The sequence below is a fragment of the Myotis myotis genome, unplaced genomic scaffold, assembly GCF_014108235.1.
Source record: "Myotis myotis isolate mMyoMyo1 unplaced genomic scaffold, mMyoMyo1.p scaffold_m19_p_13, whole genome shotgun sequence".
NCBI classification, from domain to species: domain Eukaryota; kingdom Metazoa; phylum Chordata; class Mammalia; order Chiroptera; family Vespertilionidae; genus Myotis; species Myotis myotis.
The window spans coordinates 36,471,441-36,494,085 of record NW_023416317.1 but is presented as its reverse complement, the minus strand read 5'-3'; the positions used below and the strand labels follow the sequence as shown (position 1 = coordinate 36,494,085).

At 38.4% G+C, this 22,645-nt stretch overlaps 1 protein-coding gene across 7 annotated transcripts in view; it reads left to right on the top strand.

Moving 5' to 3' along the window:
• Positions 1–19,787, top strand: part of SATB1 (SATB homeobox 1) — a 101,351-nt gene extending 81,564 nt beyond the window's left edge. For 6 of the 7 annotated variants that reach the window (XM_036332717.1, XM_036332718.1, XM_036332721.1 and 3 more), the window contains 3 exons: positions 15,346–15,549; positions 16,343–16,438; positions 18,051–19,787. In XM_036332717.1, the coding sequence (XP_036188610.1) occupies positions 15,346–15,549; positions 16,343–16,438; positions 18,051–18,548 (798 nt within the window). In that variant the 3' untranslated portion in view covers positions 18,549–19,787. The remainder of the gene's footprint in view (positions 1–15,345; positions 15,550–16,342; positions 16,439–18,050) is intronic. The other variant, XM_036332720.1, reaches the window with a different exon arrangement.
• Positions 19,788–22,645: the final 2,858 nt, after the last annotated feature.

Below are 22,645 nucleotides of genomic sequence, written 5' to 3'. Positions count from 1 at the left end.
AAAAAATTAACATCGACCTACATATAATATGAAATTTTGAGATGGTTATGTGCTCAGTTATTTTCTACCTATTTCCCCACCTCACTCCACCGCACTTTATCATCTTTCTACTCATTTTCTTCTCTGTCTTTAATCCTCTCTTTGACTAGCTTCCTTCTGCCCTCAAATATTAAAGGCAAATACTTTATAACCACCCGCTCTTTGAAAAGTGGTGGCGAGGGCAGGATCTTTATTTGATTACTGCTGGCTTCTTAGCATTTGCATTAGCTGCCCCCTCCTTGCACCCCAAAAGCATGCCAGGCCACCACTCCTTCCTTCTTTTTTTTTTTTTAAAATATATTTTATTGATTTTTTACAGAGAGGAAGGGAGAGAGATAGAGAGTTAGAAACATCAATCAGCTGCCTCCTGCACATCTACTGGGGATGTGCCCGCAACCCAGGTACATGCCCTTGACCGGAATCGAACCTGGGACCTTTCAGTCCGCAGGCCGACGCTCTATCCACTGAGCCAAACCGGTTTCGGCAACTCCTTCCTTCTTTCCCTCCTCTACCTGCCCTGCTGCCTTTCTCCCTTCTATTTGAGAATCCAGGTGTCTGTGGAAAAACTTGTTAGTGCTCCTCTCCTGGCAGACAGACATTTCTCAGAGGACACTCAGCTAATCTCATATACCTTTATAGTTATGTGGATGGTGTGAAGTTAACTAAGTTAGAATATTGAGGCTTTACTCAGAGGTTGTAAAGCCTTTTGTGAGTTTGTAACAAAACCAGGAAAAAACAGTGAGGTGTATATATGTTAGTGTGATTGGCAGCCAAAAATGTTAAGTTAGGAAACTGTTGTTTTATGAATGAAATCTCATCCAGGACTGAAATATATAAATCTTCCCCCATATTGATTGACTTGATGGTTGGGTTAGGGTGGGCCATTCTCATCAACACAAACCAAGGCACGGCTGAAACACCCCTGATTGGAACCTGGGTCTCCTCCAGACACTCTGAGAATGATCGGACTAGTGATTTAAGTATTTTCTTCCAACACTTAAGGTCTCTAAGAGGAATGGTCCTTTCATAGCAAAGAAAAACAAAACAAAACAAAAAAAGCCATGTTAAGGAAATCTTCTAGACCAGTGGTCGGCAAACTCATTAGTCAACAGAGCCAAATATCAACAGTACAACGACTGAAATTTCTTTTGAGAGCCAAATATTTTAAACTTAAACTATATAGGTAGGTCATTGTTATTAACTTAATTAGGGTGCTCCTAAGGCTTAGGAAGAGCCACAGTCAAGGGGCCAAAGAGCCGCATGTGGCTCGCGAGCCACAGTTTGCCGACCACTGTTCTAGACCACTAGGAACTTATATAAGATAGTTCCAGTAAAAATGTGCATATATATACACACAATGTATACATCATGTGGAGGGAGGCACCCTATTCAGCAGTTCTTAACCTGTGTCTTACCTTTTCCCAATATGTTCATGAACTTGGATAGAAAAAACATTTTTTCATTAAGGTATAACTAAAATTTGACATTTTATTTAATTATCAATATAGGCAACAAATCACAATAGTATTAGCAATACCTATGAATTTATCACCAATAAAAATCACAAGTATTTTCATATCATATTAAGTTATTACAGTATCTCAAAATATTATTTAGGCTCATCACTATAAAATTGTAATAGTTTAGTTATTAGATTTGTCCCTAGATCTTATTTAGTGTGTTAATAAAGGAGCACATATTACTATGCCAGGAATTTTTGATAACTGTATTTCATAATTGTTTTTTTTTCATATTAGGTATTTTATTTCAGGCACATAAAAACATTTTTCAGTAAAGACATCATCCCTAGGCTTACCCAGGTTGCCAGAGGGTTCATGACACAAAAGAGATGAGATCATTGATTAAATAAAGTTTGTGTAGGAAAAAATATATATATTTTTAAAGGCAATAGCTGGGCAACATTGTTCTGTTATGTATTACTTTTTAGTATGCTTATTTCTCAAGTACCCTTCACTCCTATGTAAGCAGGGGTTATAAACACTGCAGTAACGTTTAAAACAACGACAAAAACCAACCGTATGGGCGGGCAGCCTTTCCAACATTCTGATGCCACAGACGGGTGCAGCACTTTATGAAGGAGCTCCTTTGCCCTGAGGCTAGAAATGTTTGCCAGTTGAAAGACACCTTTAATATCACCTTACACCTGAAGTTTAAGCTGTTCTTACCTCGCTGGACAGTAAGTGAAATAATTCCCTATTATGTTCGTCCCCCGATTTCCTCTTATCCTGCACCATTGGTAGCACACAGATAGCACTTAGTAATTATTTGTGGAAGGATGGAATGCTTCAGAAACAGATTTCATCTGCTCCCAATTTTGCCATCACAAAGGCCAGTGTATTCCTAAAGGAGTCCAGGTGAGAAGGGTAGGGCCTCTGAGCTCAGACAGACACTCTGGCCAGACTCCACTCCTGTCCACCCGGGGCCCTCCAGGAGCCTGCTTTCCCCAGGTATGGAACAGGAGCAGTGGTCGTGAGGAACAACTGAGGTGGCCTGTGCAGCTTCCCCTGTCTCCTTTCATTGATAAAATTATAACCTGGCCATTGTCACTGGGACTCCCATGATGTTTCCAGAAATATTTATGCTTTCTTTTTTTTTTTTAATGCTTCCTTGTAAATCACAAGATTTGAGTCCCTCATTAAGCCAACCTCTGATGAGTAGGTTTGCATAATGGATAAGATGATGTGGGTTTTGACCACAAAATAGGTGTTATTTTATCAGCAAAATCCTAAGCAACTTGGGAGCTCATAATGAACACACCCGCTTGATTGTTCCTTTCAGGATACAAGTCCCTTAACTCCTGTAATCCCGATTTGCCTTCCCCTGGTTTTAAACGTTTTTTTGTTCCTAAAATATCATGGAAGGAAGGTTTAAAATTTTAATTTCAAGATCCTAAATATACATAATGGGGAGTATAGTTTATTTTAGGAAATGCCTGCATTGTTGAAAGGTTTTATATAAGTAAATATGCAGTGGCAGACATATTTGTTTAAAATAACATGGTAGTCAGTTATTTTTGTAAGCAAACCACTGTATCAGATAAATCATAACGTAAAATTTATTCATTTTGTAAGTTCACATTTTACTTTGTTTTTGCACTGAGGATATATGGATATTCATTGATCTTTTTTTCATAGTGAGCTCATAATTTTGAATAGAAAAATAATGTAAAATTTTAATAGTGACTTTAGGATACAGCATGGTAAGAAATTTGCTTCCTAACGTTACAGTGTAAGAGCACATCTTTATCTGAGTTGAGGGCTTTGGAAAAAGTGAAGGTTTTCATTATGTATTTTTAAAATTGTTGTTAATTCTCATCAGAGGATATTTTTTTTCCAGAGAGTGAAGGGGGAGGGAGAGAAACTGTGTGAGAAGATACACATAGATTGGTTGCCTCCAGCACGTGCCCCAATGTGGGGAAGGAAAGGGGGTTGAGATAGCAACCCAGGTACGTGCCCTTCACTGGGAATCGAACCTGCACCCCTTCAGTGCTTTGGCTGATGCTCTAACCATTTAGAAACACTGACCAGGGCTAAGCTTCTCCTTTATTATTTTTTTAAAATATATTTTATTGATTTTTTACAGAGAGGAAGGGAGAGGGATAGAGAGTCAGAAATATCAATCAGCTGCCTCCTGCATACTCCCTACTGGGGATGTGCCCGCAACCAAGGTACATGCCCTTGACCGGAATCGAACCTGGGACCCTTGAGTCCACAGGCTGATGCTCTATCCACTGAGCCAAACCAGTTAGGGCTAAGCTTCTCCTTTAAATAATTCAATATATTTGCCTTTGACAGAAGCTTTAATAGTGCTTCCTTGCCTCCTTAACCCTAGTAAGCTGAGCTCAGTTTGAATCTTAGTTCTTTGACAAACAACACCAGCATTATGAATGAGTTGTTGGACTTCGCTACTGTCCATGATATCCTCAGGAATTACAGAGGAGTATAGTTTATTGTCACTAAACTGGCCCAGATTGTGTCATTCTTACATCTTTCTCTGTCCCCCCAACTTACTGCCACTTTAGTGTTGCAGGAATCTTTTGTTACAATTTTAACACCCACTCATGGGAGTGTGAGCCTCAGGGGTCTCCCAGCCCCTTGAGTGAAGGAAAGTGAAGAGTGTGCCACTCAAAGGGCTGTTTGTGTTGGCATTTGTTTGTACTGTAACGCAGATAGCACACATGGGGGTGGAGTGAACTAAAAAAACCCCTCAGCATTGATTAGTTCATGGAAGAAATTCCCAGGGCCTGGACCAGAGCAGTAGGAATGGAAAAGAAGAAACACATGCAGGAGAGGTTCTGAAGGAGTGGAATTGACAGGAATTCATCATTGTTCCTTTATGGAGGAGATAGGAAAGAAAAATCAGATTTTTAATTGAAACTGTTTGCTATTTATTTTTTAATCCTCACCTGAGGATATGTTTAGTGATTTTTTTTTTTAGAGAGAAGCATCCATTGGTCACCTCTCATTCATGCCACAACTGCAGACCAAACCCTCAACCTAGGTATGTGCCCTGACCGGGAATCAAACCTGTAGCCTTTCTGTGTGTAGGACAACACTCCAACCCAGTGACCTACTCTGGCCAAGGTGGTTTCCTAGTTTTTAAAATTAAAAAACAGTATATGGTCACCATAGAAAAAAGTAAAAAATGTCAAGCATAAGGAAGAATATAAAAATACCCCAAATCCCAATACTGAGAGAGAGCCTAATTTACGTTCCCTCTCTCTATATGTAATGTATATATATATACACACATCTCAGAGATGGCTAAGGGGGTCAAGTAAGCTTAATTAAACCAGTATATTTACTGATCAAGAAGTTCGATAGGCTGAGTTAAACATGACTACATATATATGTGGTATATGCTTATAATATGTCTTACATTCGTTAATTCATAAGATATACAGACCTTTGAATTCCCAATTGAGGTGAATTTAAGTTACATTTAACTTTTGCTATCACAAACAAATAATGCTAAGGTGAGCATCATTATAGTTTAATAATTTGTATACATCTTTAGTGATCATTTCTTTAGGATACATTTTCAGAAGTTGAATTATTGGATCAAAAGAAAGGCATTTGTGTTTTAAAGGTGCTTGCCAGACATTTCTACATTCAACATTTTCACAGTGCCCTTCAGAAAGATTATACCAATTCGTACTTCAAAGAACAGCCTTTCAGCACAGGTGACTGGGTGGGTGGTGATACTGTTAATTGAGTTAAACTACATAGGAGAAACTAGTTTGTGGGAGGAAAATACTGGGTTCAGGCTGGGATGTGGTCATTGAATTAATTTTAATTCCATAGGTATTCCAGTTCCTTTGGGTTATCTTTGTGATAAGGGCAAAAGTAGTAGAAATAATAATAGCTAACATTCATCAATGTTGTGCCAAGCCCTTTGCATGAATTATACCTTAATTCTCACAACCTTGTGTGACTGGTGGTACAATTGTCCCCATTATATAGAGAAGAAAATTGAGGTCTAGAGAACTTGAGTAATTTGACCAAAGTTCAGGGGGCTTGTCAGTAGTAGAATAGGAATTCAAATTAATACCCAGGCTTTCTTCACAAATAGGGTTGAGACATATAGCATATAGAGTAGGTAAGGTCGCAGTAATTAAGCTGTATTCTCAGGAAAGTATGGTAAAGAGCAATTGCAAAAGAGTTGTAGGCATAGTCAGTTCAAAACCAACTGGTCTATGTATTTTTCCTAGCAAATGCGAATTCATCTCACTCCTAGTTTCATTACCCTACCCACTCCAAATAGTGCCCTTTCTTCAAAGCCAAGCCAATACCACTCTTTACCAGTAAGAACTTCCTTGACCACCCCAGCACATCTCTTCTTCCCCTCCACCTGGGTCCCACTTAATGTCTCCCATCATTGATGCTTATCACATACTGCCTTGCACTAAATAGGTATTTTTTAATGTTAGGTCTTCCTGAAAAATAGAATCTCCCAAAACTGAATCAGGAAGAATCAGAAAACGTGAATAGGCTGATAACAACTGATGAAATAGAAGCAATAATCAAAAAACTTCCAGCAAACAAAAACTCTGGTCTAGGTGGCTTCACAGAGGAGTTTTACCAAATATTCCAAGAACAACTAACACCTATATTCCTCAAACTATTCCAAAAAATCAGAAAAAGGAACACTCCCAAGCTCTTTTTATGAGGCCAGCATTATCCTAAATCCAAAACCAGATAAAGACACTCCAAAGAAAGAATTACAGGCCAATATCCCTGATGAACATAGATGCTAAAATCCTCAACAAAATATTAGCAAATCACATCCGGCAATACATTAAAAAGATCATACACCAAGATCAAGTGGGACTTATTCCAGGGATGCAAGGCTGGTACAATATTTGCAAATCAATAAATGTGATACATCACATAAACAGATTGAGAGACAAAAATGACATAATCATATCAACAGACGAAGAAAAAGCCTTGAACAAAATCCAACACCCATTTTTGATAAAAAAAAAAAAAAAACTCTCAGCAAAGTGGGAATAGAGGGAGCCTATCTCAACATAATAAAGGCCATAAATGACAGACCTGCAGTGAACATCATACTCAATGGGCAAAAACTAAAACCAGGTCTTCCCAAATATACTGTGAGCCATTTAAGACAAGTGCTTCAGTTAAGCTCATCAACCCTTGTTGTGTATATCACGGACTACGCCCTGGGGCGAATGTATTGTTTCAGCCACAATCTTGAGATTAACAGTGAGATTGATACTGTTATCTGCCCTTTGTAGAGGAGGATCTAAAGCTCAGAAAGGAAATGTACTCAAGTCCACAGACATCAGTGCTCTACGGAGGTGACTGAGCAGGACTTGAAGGAGAAGGTAGTGTTTGGGTGGGCAGAAAAAAAGGAGAAAGGGCTTTGCTGTTGAAGAGAATAGAATGTGGGGAGGTGTTGGGCACCAGCCAAGAAATAGGCCAGTAAATCAGAACACGAGTGTGATTGGGAGGAACTTGGGTGCAGCTCTAGGGACTATGCACGTGTGTTCTCTATAATGGGGTTCCTTGTGAGCAGCAGTTTGAGAGAAGACCACAGCAGTGATTTTCATCCTAGCATCCGTTTGTAAGGGCACCTCAAAGATGGCTAATGGAATCTAAAAATGCTGAGTTAAACCTGTGCCTGTCCCTATCAGGAAGTTCCAGAGACTAAATCAGACATCATGTTTATGTGCTTTTTCTAGGAATCACAACTCTGTATAATAGCACTTGTTCTCTCATTCTTCATCAAAGCTCCAGTCATCATTAGTGTATTTTCTCCCCCCTACATTGAGAGGAAAAGGAATGATTACTTAAACGTTTCTTGTTCAGAAAGCAAAAGAATTATCCATGGGAAGCAATTTAAAAATGTGTGGTGCTGAAGAACATCATTCAAGGGAGAGGTGCCCCAGCACGGACGAGACAGTGGTGAGCAGGGTGGAAAGAAGCAGACGACTATGATAGAACTGGAGGCTAAAACTGATGAAAATATAGCATGAACCTTGGGAGTATTGAATTTTCTAATGACACCAGCTTTGAAGAACGAAGAGAAAATAAAATCTTAAGTAAGATTTTAAGGCCCAGTGTATAAATGTTAAATAAGACAGAATCATATCACTGAAATTTATGGAATGTCAAAAATACATCTCAGATTGAGAGAGAAAAAAACCAAGCAATTAATTTGCAGAAACTATATTCAAGTTAAACATGTAAGCTAGAATCAGTTTTGGCTAAGCTTTGAATAAACCATCTCAAAATTAGGCTTGAAATATATGAAAAAAATAAACTTTTAAGTTATTTTCCAAGTTGAATGTTTTAAAAATTTAAGGCTTTGGGGGGGGGGGGGGAAGTTCTCTATTTCAGTCAGATTAAGAGATTCTTTTCTTGCTAGCTAGTTTAATACGTTGTTGAGAATGTCATACTTTTATCTTCATTCACTTCTCAGATTCTCCCTCCTGAAAATATTCTTTAAACATGAGATTCTCCTCGCCTGAAAAATGTTTTAAGCAAGAACCATTTTTATCTGCTCTGACCAGATTGTCATCTGATCGTCTTGCTATAGCACAGTTTATAGCAGAAGAAAACAAAGCCTCCATATTTATGTGTGCCCCAAAGTCAGTGGCTGTGAGAAGGTAGAAAAGAAAGAAAACCATGGCAGATGAATGATTTTCTTGTTTTGACTTAAATTTTAAGCAAAATTGAAAAACATACGATTTGCTAATGATTCTGAATATTCCTTCTAAATTCGCTAAATTTTAAAGGGAGCTTTCACCCAGATTGTATAAGCGTTTCTTTTTTATAACAAACCTCCAGAAACTCTGGTAGATATGTTTTTTAATCTATGAAAAACAAAATGGCAAAACTTTACTCAAATGAGAAATGTGTGGAGAGCCGTTTTATGTCCTCTTATTACCACAATATGGAAACCCACAGATTTTTGGCTAAGATATATAGTCCCTTACATAAACTGTGGAGTCTGGAGAGAGTTTAAAACAGAAATAGTTTAGAAGTTTAAAAACAGTAATAATTTAAGAGAGTACATGATTTTCTTTCTTTTTAGCAAATACAAGCATTAGAAACCATACTTTGAAAATAAATATATTATATATATATATATATATATATATATATATATATGTAATATATATGTGCTTTCTCTAGGAATCACACCTCTCTCTCTCTCTCTCTCTCTCTCTCTCTCTCTCTCTATATATATATATATATATATATATATATATATGTGTGTGTGTGTGTGTGTGTGTGTATACATATATATACATATATATATATATATTCTTTAAATACGTTTCTTTTTAAAACCCATCTTTGAATAATGGGGATGTTAATGTGCTACTTTCAGAATGGGAAATGCATCTACTAGTACTTCTCTGTTCAAATTTATTTCCCGGGTTTTCTGTAATAAGACCAGTGTTAACAAAGCAGAAAAAGTTGCTTGCAGACCTGCTGAAATTCTCTTTGCAATACACAGTGTAGAGTTATTAAACTGGAGAGAAAGATTAATGTATTTCCTGCTAATTCCACAGAGGAGAACATGTATCTTTATTAATGTTAATAGGTTGGCCTCTCATTATGTTATAGAATGATCTGCTTTTGCAAAGGTTTTCTTCTAAAGAACTTCATAGCATTTAAAGGTTAATATGTTAGGTAAAGAACAATATCTTAAGAGAAGCGTTTTTATTACGGGACATGATGGGATGGCTTTTATTAAATTACATGATGATTTGAATGGGGAAGAAGAAAAAGTGCATCGCTTCTTGCCCTCAACTTTAATGCCTTTAATCAAATAATGACCTTCTGGAAAATAGTTAATTTTAAGCATTTGGAAAGATCAATACCACTTTGCCACCAAAAAATGGCCTAGATGATGAAATTTGATGTATTTAAAGTATCATTTCACCCTTTTAACCTAGTAAATAATTTAAAATGCTTTCAGTATTGCTTTGCCACTGTTTTGTTTCTCACTGTTCAAAGTGTTATGATTGTTCTCCAAAACAGGTTAAAGTTCATGTGTGAAGCCTCCAGGCCTTGGGCCTGGAAGTGGGGTTGTACCTCCATTAGGCCTTGTGTGTCTATGTTGGGGCCCCTGAAGAAGTAGTATATTTTAACACTACATTTGAGGCAGAGTGTGTATAAAGCATAAAAAGTGTGAAAATGGAATTCTTCTGGAATGTTAATGGGGTGGCTTAAACATCATTGGTCCCTTTTGTGGTATCTTTAAACCTTTATTCTAAAGGTGAAAGAATTAGTAACTCTATTAGAACCCAGACCGCCGCCCGCCCCCCCCCCCCAGCTTATAGAACATTGATATGAAATTACCCTTGAGTGCCGACAGCTTTGTAAAAAAAAAAAAAAAATTGCCCTCTATTAGCATGTTTGTGGGCAGATTAAAAACTATCTTCATTAGCATAAGTAACACTTACAGGTTCTTTTAAAAGTGGAACATTATTTGCTGAATGATAATTTGCTAGTTTTATAGTTAGTTGTTGTTCAGAATGTACTCATTCAAAATGCCTGGTGCAGTTTAGTCTACAATGCTGATTTTTTTGTGTGCTAGAAGTACTGTTTAATGGATTATGTACTTAATCCTTGTTCCTACTACTTGCTAAAATGTAATTCATGCTTTCCACTAAAATGTTTGTATCAAAAAGCTCCCTATTTAGATTGATTTCTTTTAATATCATATATTATTATGCGATGAACCCAAGAGATTGGAAAGAAATACTTCTGCAAATAACACATAAAAGATTGGGAGGGGGGAGTAAATACAGACTATAAAATGTTTTGCTTTTTAGAACTCAAATTACCATTCTGTTTTTTAAATGTATTTTCCTTCTTAGTTGTAGCAAGAATTATTTGTCATTTTCTTTCTCTTTTTAAAGCTCTTGGGTTCAAAATGTATATGTATAGAATGATTATATATACATATCTGTATATTGTATTAAATGACTTTTTTCCTCAGAGAATATGGGAAGTCTATTTTCCCCTGGAAAACTAACTGTGTTGCATGCTCCCAGCTTTATCACAGGCCAGGCCTTGAAAGGTTTCTCTTTTTATGTGTGGGATGCTATAGGTACAATAAATTCATTCGTGAAATGAGGTTCCTTTCCTGACTACATGAAAATCATCGTGCACCCCTTATCCGTTAAAATGTTAGAAGTGAATTGACTTGAAGTAACTGTTCTGACTAGAATGGAAATCAGAGGTTGAGTTTGGTTGGAAATTAGCAGCTGAGCGAAGAAGGTGCCAGGATTTTTATTTAAATGTGGTACAACAAGATTCTGTCAGTAAAGCACATCATTAGAATATTGAGTTTAGAACTGCTAATTTTTCCTTTAAAATGAGCATACAGTCGTGTGCTTCATGGACCATAATAAATTGCCATTGTGTTGTCATTGAGTTTGTTTTGCTTTTTTGCAGTACTGGTTTGGCAGTCACTCTGCATTTTCTCTCTTCCTTTTCTTCCTTTTTTCCCCCTTGATTTTATATTTCTTTAATAGACCCCTAACCAAATCCAGTCAAAAGAATGTTATTCCGTGCAGTCTTAGCATTAGCATCCATTGCACCATTTTCTTGCTTACGGTGGCTAGACATTTGCAGATGGTTCTTGGTTACTATAAAGTACATAACAGTATTTCCTTTGTGGCAGATGGATTTAAGACTTTTAGTTCTCAATAAATGTAGGTTTACAATACATAACTTTACAGGATTTGTGTTGTATATAACAGGTTTGAACATATTATCTCAGAATTCATCTGCATGGCATTTTCAGCTTATTCAGGGTCCATGCCAGTTTTTTTAAGTAATAGGGGGGAGCTCTGTGATTGATAGCAACAGCTCAAGGCGTGATTTTGAATAGAAACAAAGGGTTTAGAACAGAAGGTGTCAAATTAAACTTTGTCAGTTTGAAAAGTAGTAACATCCTGAAAGTTTTACTAATTTATTTACATGTGGCTACTGTTTATATTTTGCCCTTTTTATATGCAGTGTAATGTTGGTTGGCAAATTTACTACTTTTAAAGTGTAGGTTGTTCCCTGTGCCATTTTGGTTTCCTGAGAATGGATCGGTATCATTATTTGAAGGCTTTTAATCTTCTCTCTTTTCCACTGTTTGGAACAGTTGTCATTGAATTTAATTTTGAGAGTAGTTTCCTACCCCGGCCTATGGTCTTTTAATATCTCAAGTCTCAGAGACCTCTCTTAAAAATGTAATTATGTTCACATTTTGCAACCTAGTGCTGCATTTCATTCCTTGTCTCCTCTCTACCAAGTAAATCTATAAATTTATCATTTAAAAACCTATACAGTGCTTAGGGGAATCAATATTTTTTATTTGCTAAATATTACAGATATTCTGACATGTTCATTTTCTTCCCAAATTTATATGCTCTAACAATAACACTTACGGAAAAGTGATCTAGAAAAAGGTTAGAAAGCATTTGGCTTTTTTAGCCACTTTCTGCAAAACACAGATTAGATTACTGTCATCATTAATAGAATCTCAATCCATAGATTTTGAGGTAGTCAGAATATTCCAAGGCATTTAAATAGTATTAGAAAACATTAATCTTACTTTGCCGGTGTGAATTGGGGATGAGCCAGATTATTTTCTCTGCTGACAGAGAACTGGCATGTCAGAATATCTGTTTTCCATTACTTTTTAAGAGATACGCACATCAAGGAAAGAACCCCCCCCCCCTTGTTTTTTTGGAATATCCTTGTAGAACTAACAGTTCCCAGCTGCACTGTTAAATATTTTTCTAAGAAGCATCTGATTTCAGTCTCTTTAAATGACCGTGTTTCTTGAAAGGCTAGCAGAGACATGCTTCAGACTTATAATTCATCAAATTATTTTTAGATAAGGAATTAGAAGTATTATTTAAGGGCAGAGGTTAATAGCAAACTACTGGAAATGTTATGTTAGTCATAGGCAATTAATAAAAATAAGGGTCTGTCTCGTAAGTATAGAGACACACAAGTGACAATATGAGCAAATATTTGTTGAATGAGTCGGGGCTCTTTTTCTGAAATATTTGTGAAACCAGCGTGAATGTGATTGTTTAGGAATTAGCTATCATTATTAGCCATTTTAAAAGAACTAATGATTTTCTTTTCCAGAGAACATCTGTGATCCACATGTTTTTTTTCACATATATATGCAAGTGCTAACTGATCTCGGCATGAAAAAGTTTCTAAAGGATTTGAAAATTATTGGAGTTTTCAGCTCTCTCCAAGAAGCTTTTCTTACATGAATCGTTCTTAATTTAACTTTTAGCAATTTTTAGTTGCAAGCATTAGTGTGTTGTTGTTTTTTTTAATTCTTAGAATCTCAATGTTGAGCACTTACTGCAATAATGTAAGACTAGCTACTAGTAAGTAAAAAAACCCAAAACAGCATCTTCATGAACCTTCTAACATCTCTTGAAAGATAAATAAAATTGTAGTATTTGCTGTGTTTAGGCATGGGGGCAGGTGTCAATTGACATAGCCAAAGAATGAAGACAAGGAGGAGGAAAGTAGCATCCTATATAATAAAAGCATAGTATGCAAATTGTCCCCTCGACCGTAGTTTGACCAGGGGGCGGGCCAGCCAGGGGAAGGGAGGAAGGCCCTGGCCGGCTAGGGATCCTATCAGTGCATGAATTTCATGCACCAGCCTCTAGTAGTTAATATTCCGACTTACGGGAAGATACATCTAAAACCGTCACAGCATGAAAACTTAGAGGTAAAGTGTAAAGAGATAGCTTAGATGTAGGAAAATATATTTTCATGGCTTACTCTAGACAGCAAATATTTGCTAGGAAGCACTAAATAATCATCTTCAGGGTCTCAAATATTTCAAATACTGGAATATAGTTTTCTAGTCAATAATGTACAAACATAGAGCTAAAATATGACATGTCATATTATTCTGGAAATAAACATAGGATTCCCAAGGTTAGAAGAGAAGTGTGTTCAATGACACTGTTATCAGCATTCTTATTTTTCATTTAGCTAATATTCTTTTAGGCACATCTTCAGTTTACTGGCTACTCTTTTAGCCTGGAATAATTATGTGTTCGGTAGCATTGAATGAGTGCATGATTGCATGACTGTCCCTATGTACATATTTGTTTAATTAAAAGACCTGTTGAGTAGAGAATCAAAGCTCTCTCAGAAAAATTGGTAGGTCTCCTATGGGTTAGCAGCAGTCACCCTTGGCTGGTTCGTAGATGGGCCTTGGGAAGCTAATGTCTCAGTTCTCTCTAAAATCTCTCAAATAGGCCATTTTGGGGAGAGTGTACCTTCCTTCTTCTCACTATATATTGCAATTGGAAAGAGAATTCTCTCCCCAGTGGTTCAGGCTGAGAAGAAAGGGAGGAAGAACCATACCATTCTCACTCCAAAGGTAACATTAAAAACAAACAAACAACAACAACAACAAAAAAAAACAACCAGCAAAACAAAAGACAAAACTACCTTCTCCTTGGCTAGTTCTAAAAATCAGATAATAAAGAAAATGTACTTGATCCATTCATATCGAACTAATTTAGTTGAAATTTTCAAGAAGCCCCTGTGTCTTAGGGCCTCGTTCCCTAAAGCAGAACCTGAGATGGGGAGTCGGATGCACTTGATTTGGTGAGGGACTTGGAAGGAGCAAGGAGGATAGGGAAAAAGGGTCACAAGTAAAGGGGAGATAAGGTCATCTCTAGAGAACAAATCCCTCTATGGAAAACAGCAGTAAATTGAAGGTACAGAGACTTGGAACCACTGGGGCAGCCAGGCATGGCCACCCTGGGCAAGGGGGCCAGGGAGGAAGTGGAGTAACTGTCCAGGCATCTCCAGGTGAGATGCCTCCAAGATCTCTCTCCAGAAAAGAGTGTGGCTCTGAGCTCTAAGCAGGCAGCACAGCAACTGGGGGTGATAGCCTTGGCTGGGGAAGGGGGCCTGGGGGTGATGCCCCGCTTCCTCTCCACCCCATTCCTTACGCCCATCATGGCAGCCAAGATAAAGGAGGTTTGAGATGGTGATTAGAAAATGTTGGACAATGGACTGTGTTAGACCACTCAGTTCTTGATAATCTGATAGTTCACTCTTTGCTCAGGAAACCTGTTAAAATGGTTGCTTGACAAATCACATGTGTATCCTGCAGCAGGCAGAAAAGCAGGACTCCGCGCTATCTCTCTGGAAAGTTCTTCCTTGAGAATTCTTCGAATGCCCAGTGTATAATCATTTTGCTTTATATAGTGGACAACGTTCTCACACAGTTGCACACATCCCTTCTCTATTTCACACACACACAAATATTCATACCTAATTTCCTTTCTAATACAAACATTCCAAACTTATGAAATCCTTTTTAAATAATTATTCTAAAAGTCTGTCCTAACTCTCCTTAAATACTCGCAGGACCGCAGGTGGCCACACTCATCAGACAAGAAGGTTGGGCAAGGCTCAGGCGCACCCAGTTTGGCTTTTCTCCTGTTTCTCACATATCACAAAGCCCCGGGTAAATGGGTCTTGCCCTTGGAGTCTGAAAAATATTACCCTCTTTTAAGATGCCAGTCTGAACGTTTATTGGAAACAGAGCCTGTCTTTTTGACAACCACAGCTCTTCTCAGAGGTTTCACAAAATTGTTTAAAGCAGATTGGAGTATTTTGAGCTTATGAAAAAAATTAACTTCACAGGGTCTTTCCATTTTAAGCTCCTAATGGAAATTGTCAGTCCCCCCCCCCCCCCCCCCCCGCCCGCCCACATGAGCTGACCTATTATTCCCTTGTCTCTAAGGGGTGGTTGTGTGAGCTGTTACGCTGGAAAGAAGATCCTTCTCCAGAAAACAGGACCCTGTGGGAGAACCTCTCCATGATCCGAAGGTTCCTCAGTCTTCCCCAGCAAGAACGCGATGCCATATATGAACAGGAGAGCAACGCGGTACATCACCATGGCGACAGGCCGCCCCACATCATCCACGTTCCGGCAGAGCAGATTCAGGTTCGTTTACCTTGGCCAATTCAAGATAGCACTAAGTAAACAGAGCTTTAAAGTTAGCAGGGAAATTAGCGTTTCTCTCCTTCCCAGCAGTCTACACACGGGCTTCTTAGCAAGCGATAGTGATACACTGCTGTCTTGCTCAGGGGGATGAGAGGAAAATTAACACTTTTTCCAACATGTGTTTTGTGTTCCTCTTCCTTCACTCCCCACCCCCAAAGTGGCAGGAACCCCCTTTTACACTTCCTGTTTGGCAAGTGAGTCTTTGTTAGAATTGGGTTGTTTTGTGTGTATGAGCTTCATAATTTTCTTTTTTAAATCAGAATTTAAAACACACCACCTTAAAAAAAACATACAAAAAACTAATACCTGAACTGCACCCAAGGAAAGGAGTGATTGCTGTTTTCTGTAGGGGGATTTTGTAGAATCACAATTTTATACATTGGCTTCTGTCCAAAAGGAAGTGGGGAGGGAAACCTAAACGGAATCTTGCTCCCGACTCCTTGGCCCTTCCTTCACCTTGCAGCTGTCTCCCTACACCAGCCCTGGGCAAACTACGGCCCGTTTGAAATGAATAAAACTATTGAAAAAAAAGACCGTACCCTTTTATGTAATGATGTTTACTTTGAATTTATATTAGTTCACACAAACACTCCATCCATGCTTTCGTTCCGGCCCTCCGGTCCAGTTTAAGAACCCATTGTGGCCCTCGAGTCAAAAAGTTTGCCCACCCCTGCCCTATACCCTCACAGAGCACAGGTTAGGGGCGAGTCATGTCTGTTTGTCTTTCCTTTAGAGCCCCTCTCCCACCACCCTTGGGAAAGGAGAGTCTAGAGGCGTTTTCTTGCCAGGCCTGCTGACCCCTGCACCGTGGCTCAGTGCTGCTCCTCAGGTGAGCGGGCACAAGTTCCCTTTGCTAGAAAGAGAGGGACACAGACAGGGGGTGGCTTAAAGACCTGCTCCCTTGGTCGGGATATTCAGACTTTTAAAGGACAGCCTGACCATGGTGGTGGGCCGAGACCACTGTGCCAACAGACTCAGCCTTGTACTTAGCTGCTATGTCATGGGACTCATCTCCATTCACCCAACTGAGGGAACTCCCCTATGAATTGAGATTGGAAAACTCTGGGGTCAGGTGTTTTGTAGGCACTCTTAAGGCCTCAGTTGCTTAGGAAGTATGTTGAAATTGAACTTGAGCTGTATAACTTGTTTTTGTTGAATTTAAGGGGAACTTCTCCTTTAAGGAAAAATGCCGTTGCCTTCCAGAGTCCTAAAATCCTAACATCTTTGGTGAATCACCTGCATTATTTCTGAGTATTGCTGGGGAAAAATACATATGTAGCTAAAAACAATAACAGGGTTATCCATCCACTAGGAAAAATATCCCTGAGTATGTATTCAGGATAAATTGAAAAAGAGAATCCCTGAGGATATCAAGCACTAAAATAATCCCGAAAGCCTGAAAAACTGTTTAGCGAAAACAAAAAAAGAGGGAGATATACATTAAGTAATAAGAGTAGGACTTGTTTGAAAATGTAAATCGTTTTTTAAAAAATTGCTTCTTAGGGAGTAAAAGGAACTGCGTAGGCACTGTATGAATGTTCTGATATTTTGCCGCTCACTCGGGCTGATTTGCTTTGCTGATAGGAGGTGTGGGGTAGCGAGTACAGTTACGTGCATGTATCGCACATTTGTAATGTATCCTTGTGTAGGGAAATCACAGCACACACACAGGTACTAATCATGAAAAAGTGTCTGTGTACACTTTCAATCCTAATCACATCCAAATTCACCACAGACAAAACAATTCGCTAGCGGCGGATTGGACCTTTATTTTTCCGTAAGGAAAAAAGCTTGCAGTGTCAGCCTAGTGCCATTTGGTAAGACATTGTGCATGAAATCAGGACTGTCTGGTAGGAATTTCACAAACATCAGCCTCTCAAAAATCCTTCGGACTCCTAAGAGAGAATGCTGAAGAAGAGGGGAGGGCTAGCCATTTTGATTGCAATTTAAATACAACTTTGGAATCCTGCTCCATGTTTTACCTACGCGATGACATAGGCAAAACACATTTCTTGCATGGCTCTGTACCTCACCTTTCTAAAATGCCTTTGAAATCCTTCTGGATCTTCCTTTTAAATCTTAATTATTTATATCATAATTGGCTTTGCTTGTCTTCCCGTAATGTGCAAACTTCTGGCACAGACAGAAAATGAAAATCAAGGTTAGGGAGGCTCCGGTGACCTCTGAGAAGGAGGCCCAGTAGCCCCCCAAACCCAAGTCCTTCCTTCCTAGTGCCTATCATTTTGATATTTTTTCCGAATGCTGTGGGTTCCTTCCGCTGGCCTGCCTTTGGGCCTGAGCCCTTGTCCCCATCCAAGAAGCCAGGCGTGGGCTCACCCCCCAACCATGCGCTCCCCCAACCATGCGCTCCGTAGTTCTAGCTGCCTCGCGCGCACCCGGGAGAGCGCAGTCTGACTGTCCGCTTGTTCCTTCTCCCGCAGCCGCCGCAGCCGCAGCCCCAGCAGCCTGCGCCGCCACCCCCGCAGCCGCAGGCGCAGCAGCCCGCCGGCCCCCGGCTCCCCCCGCGGCAGCCCACCGTGGCCTCCCCGGCCGAGGCCGAGGACGACACCCGCCAGAAGACGCGGCCGCGCACAAAGATCTCCGTGGAGGCCCTGGGGATCCTCCAGAGTTTCATCCAAGACGTCGGCCTGTACCCGGACGAGGAGGCCATCCAGACTCTGTCCGCCCAGCTGGACCTGCCCAAGTTCACCATCATCAAGTTCTTTCAGAACCAGCGGTACTATCTGAAGCACCACGGCAAACTGAAGGACAACTCCGGCCTGGAGGTGGACGTGGCCGAATACAAAGAGGAGGAGCTGCTTAAGGATTTAGAAGAGGGTGTGCAAGACAAAAACGCGAACACCCTTTTCTCGGTGAAGCTGGAAGACGAGCTAGCGGTGGAAGGGAACACGGACATTAACGCCGACTTGAAAGACTGAGACATCAAGTGTTATTTTCATTCAGCAGTGCCACTGGTATTTCCTAACACAATGAAAACCCACCTGTATGCGCGCAGAAACCTTTGTTGTTCATGGTGTGGCCAATGAATCTTCAGAAACTTGCACAAACAGGAAAGTTGAGAAGGGATAATGCAGACTGCACTAAATGTTTTGCTCCGATTTACAAACTGCTCGGCAGCCCCAGGTGAAGCATTGAGGATTGTTTGGTATTAAAAGTTCAGATTTGTGTTCTCGGGAACGCACCGAGGTGTGTACCCCGTCAGCATGATACCAGTGATTTTTTTTAAAAAAAAATTACTATTATTCTGGAGCCTCAAACAAGCATTATAACTTCTGTGATTATGATTTCCTTCCTTTCATTATTTCTGTAACACTCCACACTGATCTTTGGAAACTCGCCCCTTATTTTAAAAGAAAAAAAAAAAAGAGTTTGTTACTCTATTGTATGTTACAAAAGAACTATAGACTGTGGAATGCAGTTTAAAGATGACATATGCCAACAAATGCCTTGTATTATATGGCACTGCCGTAATTCAAATTTGTTTTTATTTTGGAAATAAAAGTTCACTGTAATTTTTTTTCATTCTCATTGTTACATGATTTTTTTTTTAAATGAAAAGAAAATGTGAAACACAGTTTAGTCCTCATTATTTATTTGTAGATCCTGCAGCATCATGTTGTAATTAATTTTTTGGAAGTTTCCGTTAAATGTAATATTGCTTCTCTTGTTACCATACTGATTCTTTTCTATTTATAAATGTATTTTGATGGGCAGTAAAACAAAGTGTCTTAAAAGTTTTAAATAGAGAAAATGTGCTTTACACAGTTGCCTATAAAAAGTGCTCTATGTTATCCAAGCAATTCATACTATAAGCTTCACTCTTATTGTTGTATGCAATTTTTACTATCATGCAAATAAGCTTAGGTAAATAAAACTAATAGATCACCTTAGAAAATTATGCAATTAATGTGAAAATAATTGATGTTTGCAATGTGTCTTCCTTTGGTTTACAATCAATTTTAAAGCTACATCTGTATAAAATTTCTGTATAAAGGTGTATTTCTTTTTTATGAGTTTATGGCTATGAAAACACCAGCTATTTTGTTACAGCTGGCTGTTTTTATAAGTGTATCACAATTTTCTTTATGCAGAAATATTCTGATTAGGAAGTGGTTATTGACTGTAACTACACAATTAAAATTGTTTGTATGGTATGACATGGTAGGGTTTGTCTGCTTATGTGGAGTAACTATCCAGAGTCAAAGGTGGTCCTCTCGGTTAGGTGCATCTTCATACTGATTCTTAAAAGAGCAATTGAAGGAAAAGTCACTCGAAATGCTGTAAATTTAGATCACAAACACATGCTCTTTTTTAAAGTTTAACTATGAAGATCATAACCTGTTTGGGGTTAACATTTTGCTTAGTAAACAGCAGGACGGTCTAAAGACTCACTGGCAAAAACATAAATCCCGCCTCTAGCAGTTATGTGCTTAGAAAGTGGATTCATCTGCATTTATTCCACAGTACTTCACTTATGGCAACACTTTTTTTAAGCTAATGTACACATATTTTTAAAGGCCATTAATAACAAAATAAGGAAAAAGGGACCTTTTGTATAAATATTCCTTAATAAGCAATGTATTTTTTAAAAGTTATAAATGGAATATATGTTAACTCGGTTCATGCAGAAAATATGAATAAAACACCTGGAATTTAAACACAATTTCCAAGATACAAAATTAGGGTGTGCTAATGGTCATGGGAAGGTTGGAGGCCAGTGTTGCAGTTTCTGATTATTTTCTTTTTCTATTCACTTTATATCTTGCTTCCTTTTTTTAAGGTTTCCTCGATGTTAATAGGGGTATCCGAATTCCTTAAAACTTGGTTCTGAAATGGCCCATTCTTTTCCTGCCAGTGCCCTAGGCCATGATAAGCTCATTGGTAGTCAACTGGGTTGCTTTAGCGTTGAGCTTCTACTTAGGATACTGAAATGGGATCATAGAAAACTCTGAATTCAGTTTTCAAAAGTACTATTTACTTTTAAAGCACAGCTGAACTACTATGAAGGCAGCTGGTTTGCTGCAGACTTAAAATTGATTGAAAAGTTTTCAGATATTTTATTAAGTGAGGAAACTTTTAAACATTCTTGTTCCCTAGAGTTTAGGGAAATAATTTGAGCAAAAGGAATTTGAATTAGAATAGACATAAGATTCATGTATTAAAAATAAGAAAAATAGACACTAGTATGCTATGAAGTTTTTAAGAAAACTCTATCTTCCTCTTTTTTCATATGTTAAAGAAAATTTAGAACAGAGTGACTTTTTTTTTTTTTTTAAACCAGCCCAACACTTAACAGATGTCAGAGGTATGAAATTTAATTTGGGGAGGGAAAGGAGAAATTGGATTGCAAATATGATTTTCCCATTCCCAATAATCTAACTTATGCAATAACTTTCTCAAGGAATTGATGAGTGTGTGGAAGAAATCAATACTACTAACAAAATTCTTAGGCCCTTTAATCTTGGCAGCCCTAATTCTGCTAATAGGACATTTTAATACCCTCTCCACTCCCCAAAAATAGCACATGTCAGTAAACAATCATGGTCATGATGGAGTGAGTACAATTGTTTTCAGGAAAGATGGCATGTCTTGGAAAAGATTTGTCTGGGTGATCTTCCACATTGCTCCCCCCCAATGCCACCTATCGCTTGCTCACACCAGTCCTATTGCTGGCGGCTATGGTAAAATTCCTTGAGCAAGCTTCATTGTGTCCAAGTTTATCAGAGACTTTAAAAGCGGGGCATGACATAGCGCTTCGTGCTGTGAAGACCTTAGCAGAGTCAGGTAGTTTACGGGTAATATTCAACCTTGCGCATCTGAATCTGTCATGGATTCCTCCCCTCAGCACTTTGCCACTAATTTGTATTACACTCTGTGGCCATATAATACTTGCACATTATGCAAAAAATAATGTTGATAGTATCTCCTTGGCACAAAATATGCAGAGTTGACACGTAACCTTTGACAACCAAGGTAACTAATATGTATGCGTGCCCTAGTTGTGTGGCACTTGGTTACAAAGTCTGTTCATACTATGTATAAAGTGTGTATAGATTCACATTTAGCCCCAATGAATTCTGAGCTTAAAAGAAGTGTGTCTTTTTATAAGTAGTGCTATCTATATCTATGTTTATCTAAAATATATAGCTTGAGTAGAAAACATTTTCAAATGGTTCCAGATTGAGTAAAAATGACAATCCCATACATTCCATTATGAAAGTCTGCCCTATTCCCTATTGTTATCATCAGCCAATTTTAAGGTCCTTGAATGTCACAATGTTATCAATAAATGAGCTGTTCTGAACTGCCTGGTGATATTTTCAAAGAGAGCAATTAAAATGTATAAACCCTATTAAATAACCTATAGAGAAAGGACTACTATGTTAAAACAAGCCGGCAATTTGCATGGTAGGTGGGAATCAATGGAGGTCCAAAAACATTAATCATATCTAAAATATCAGAAGATATTGATGCTATAGTTTACCTTACAAATAAATATTTTTTACTTTTGAAGGGGGTGTATTATGGATTTGGTGTTTCTTCTGGGGCAATCCTTTTCATGTAAATAGTACTTGCATGTTTTTTGACAAAGGCTAAGCTACAATCTATTAACACACGTTTTTGATGAAAATATACAGTGCCCTTATTTAAAAAATGTGGTGGAAGGTGTATGTCCAGAATACGATCCCTGTTTCTGATACCAAATGTTAAATAAAAATAGTTTGGAATTACTGTTTAAAAGATGAGCAACATGTTTAAGCCTTTCTTACATTACCCTACTTATGTGGATTATGCATTTCTAACTTTAATTTTATCAAAATAATTCCACAATCCCATTATGGTTTCTTGCTTATATTAAGGTTATATATTGTCGTTTTCTTTTTTCAAAAATATAATTTCATTGATTTCAGAGAGGAAAGGAGAAGGAGAGAGAGAGAGAAACGTCAATGATGAGAGAATCATTGATCAGCTGCCTCCTGCATGCCCCACACTGGGGAAATCAAACCACAGCCCC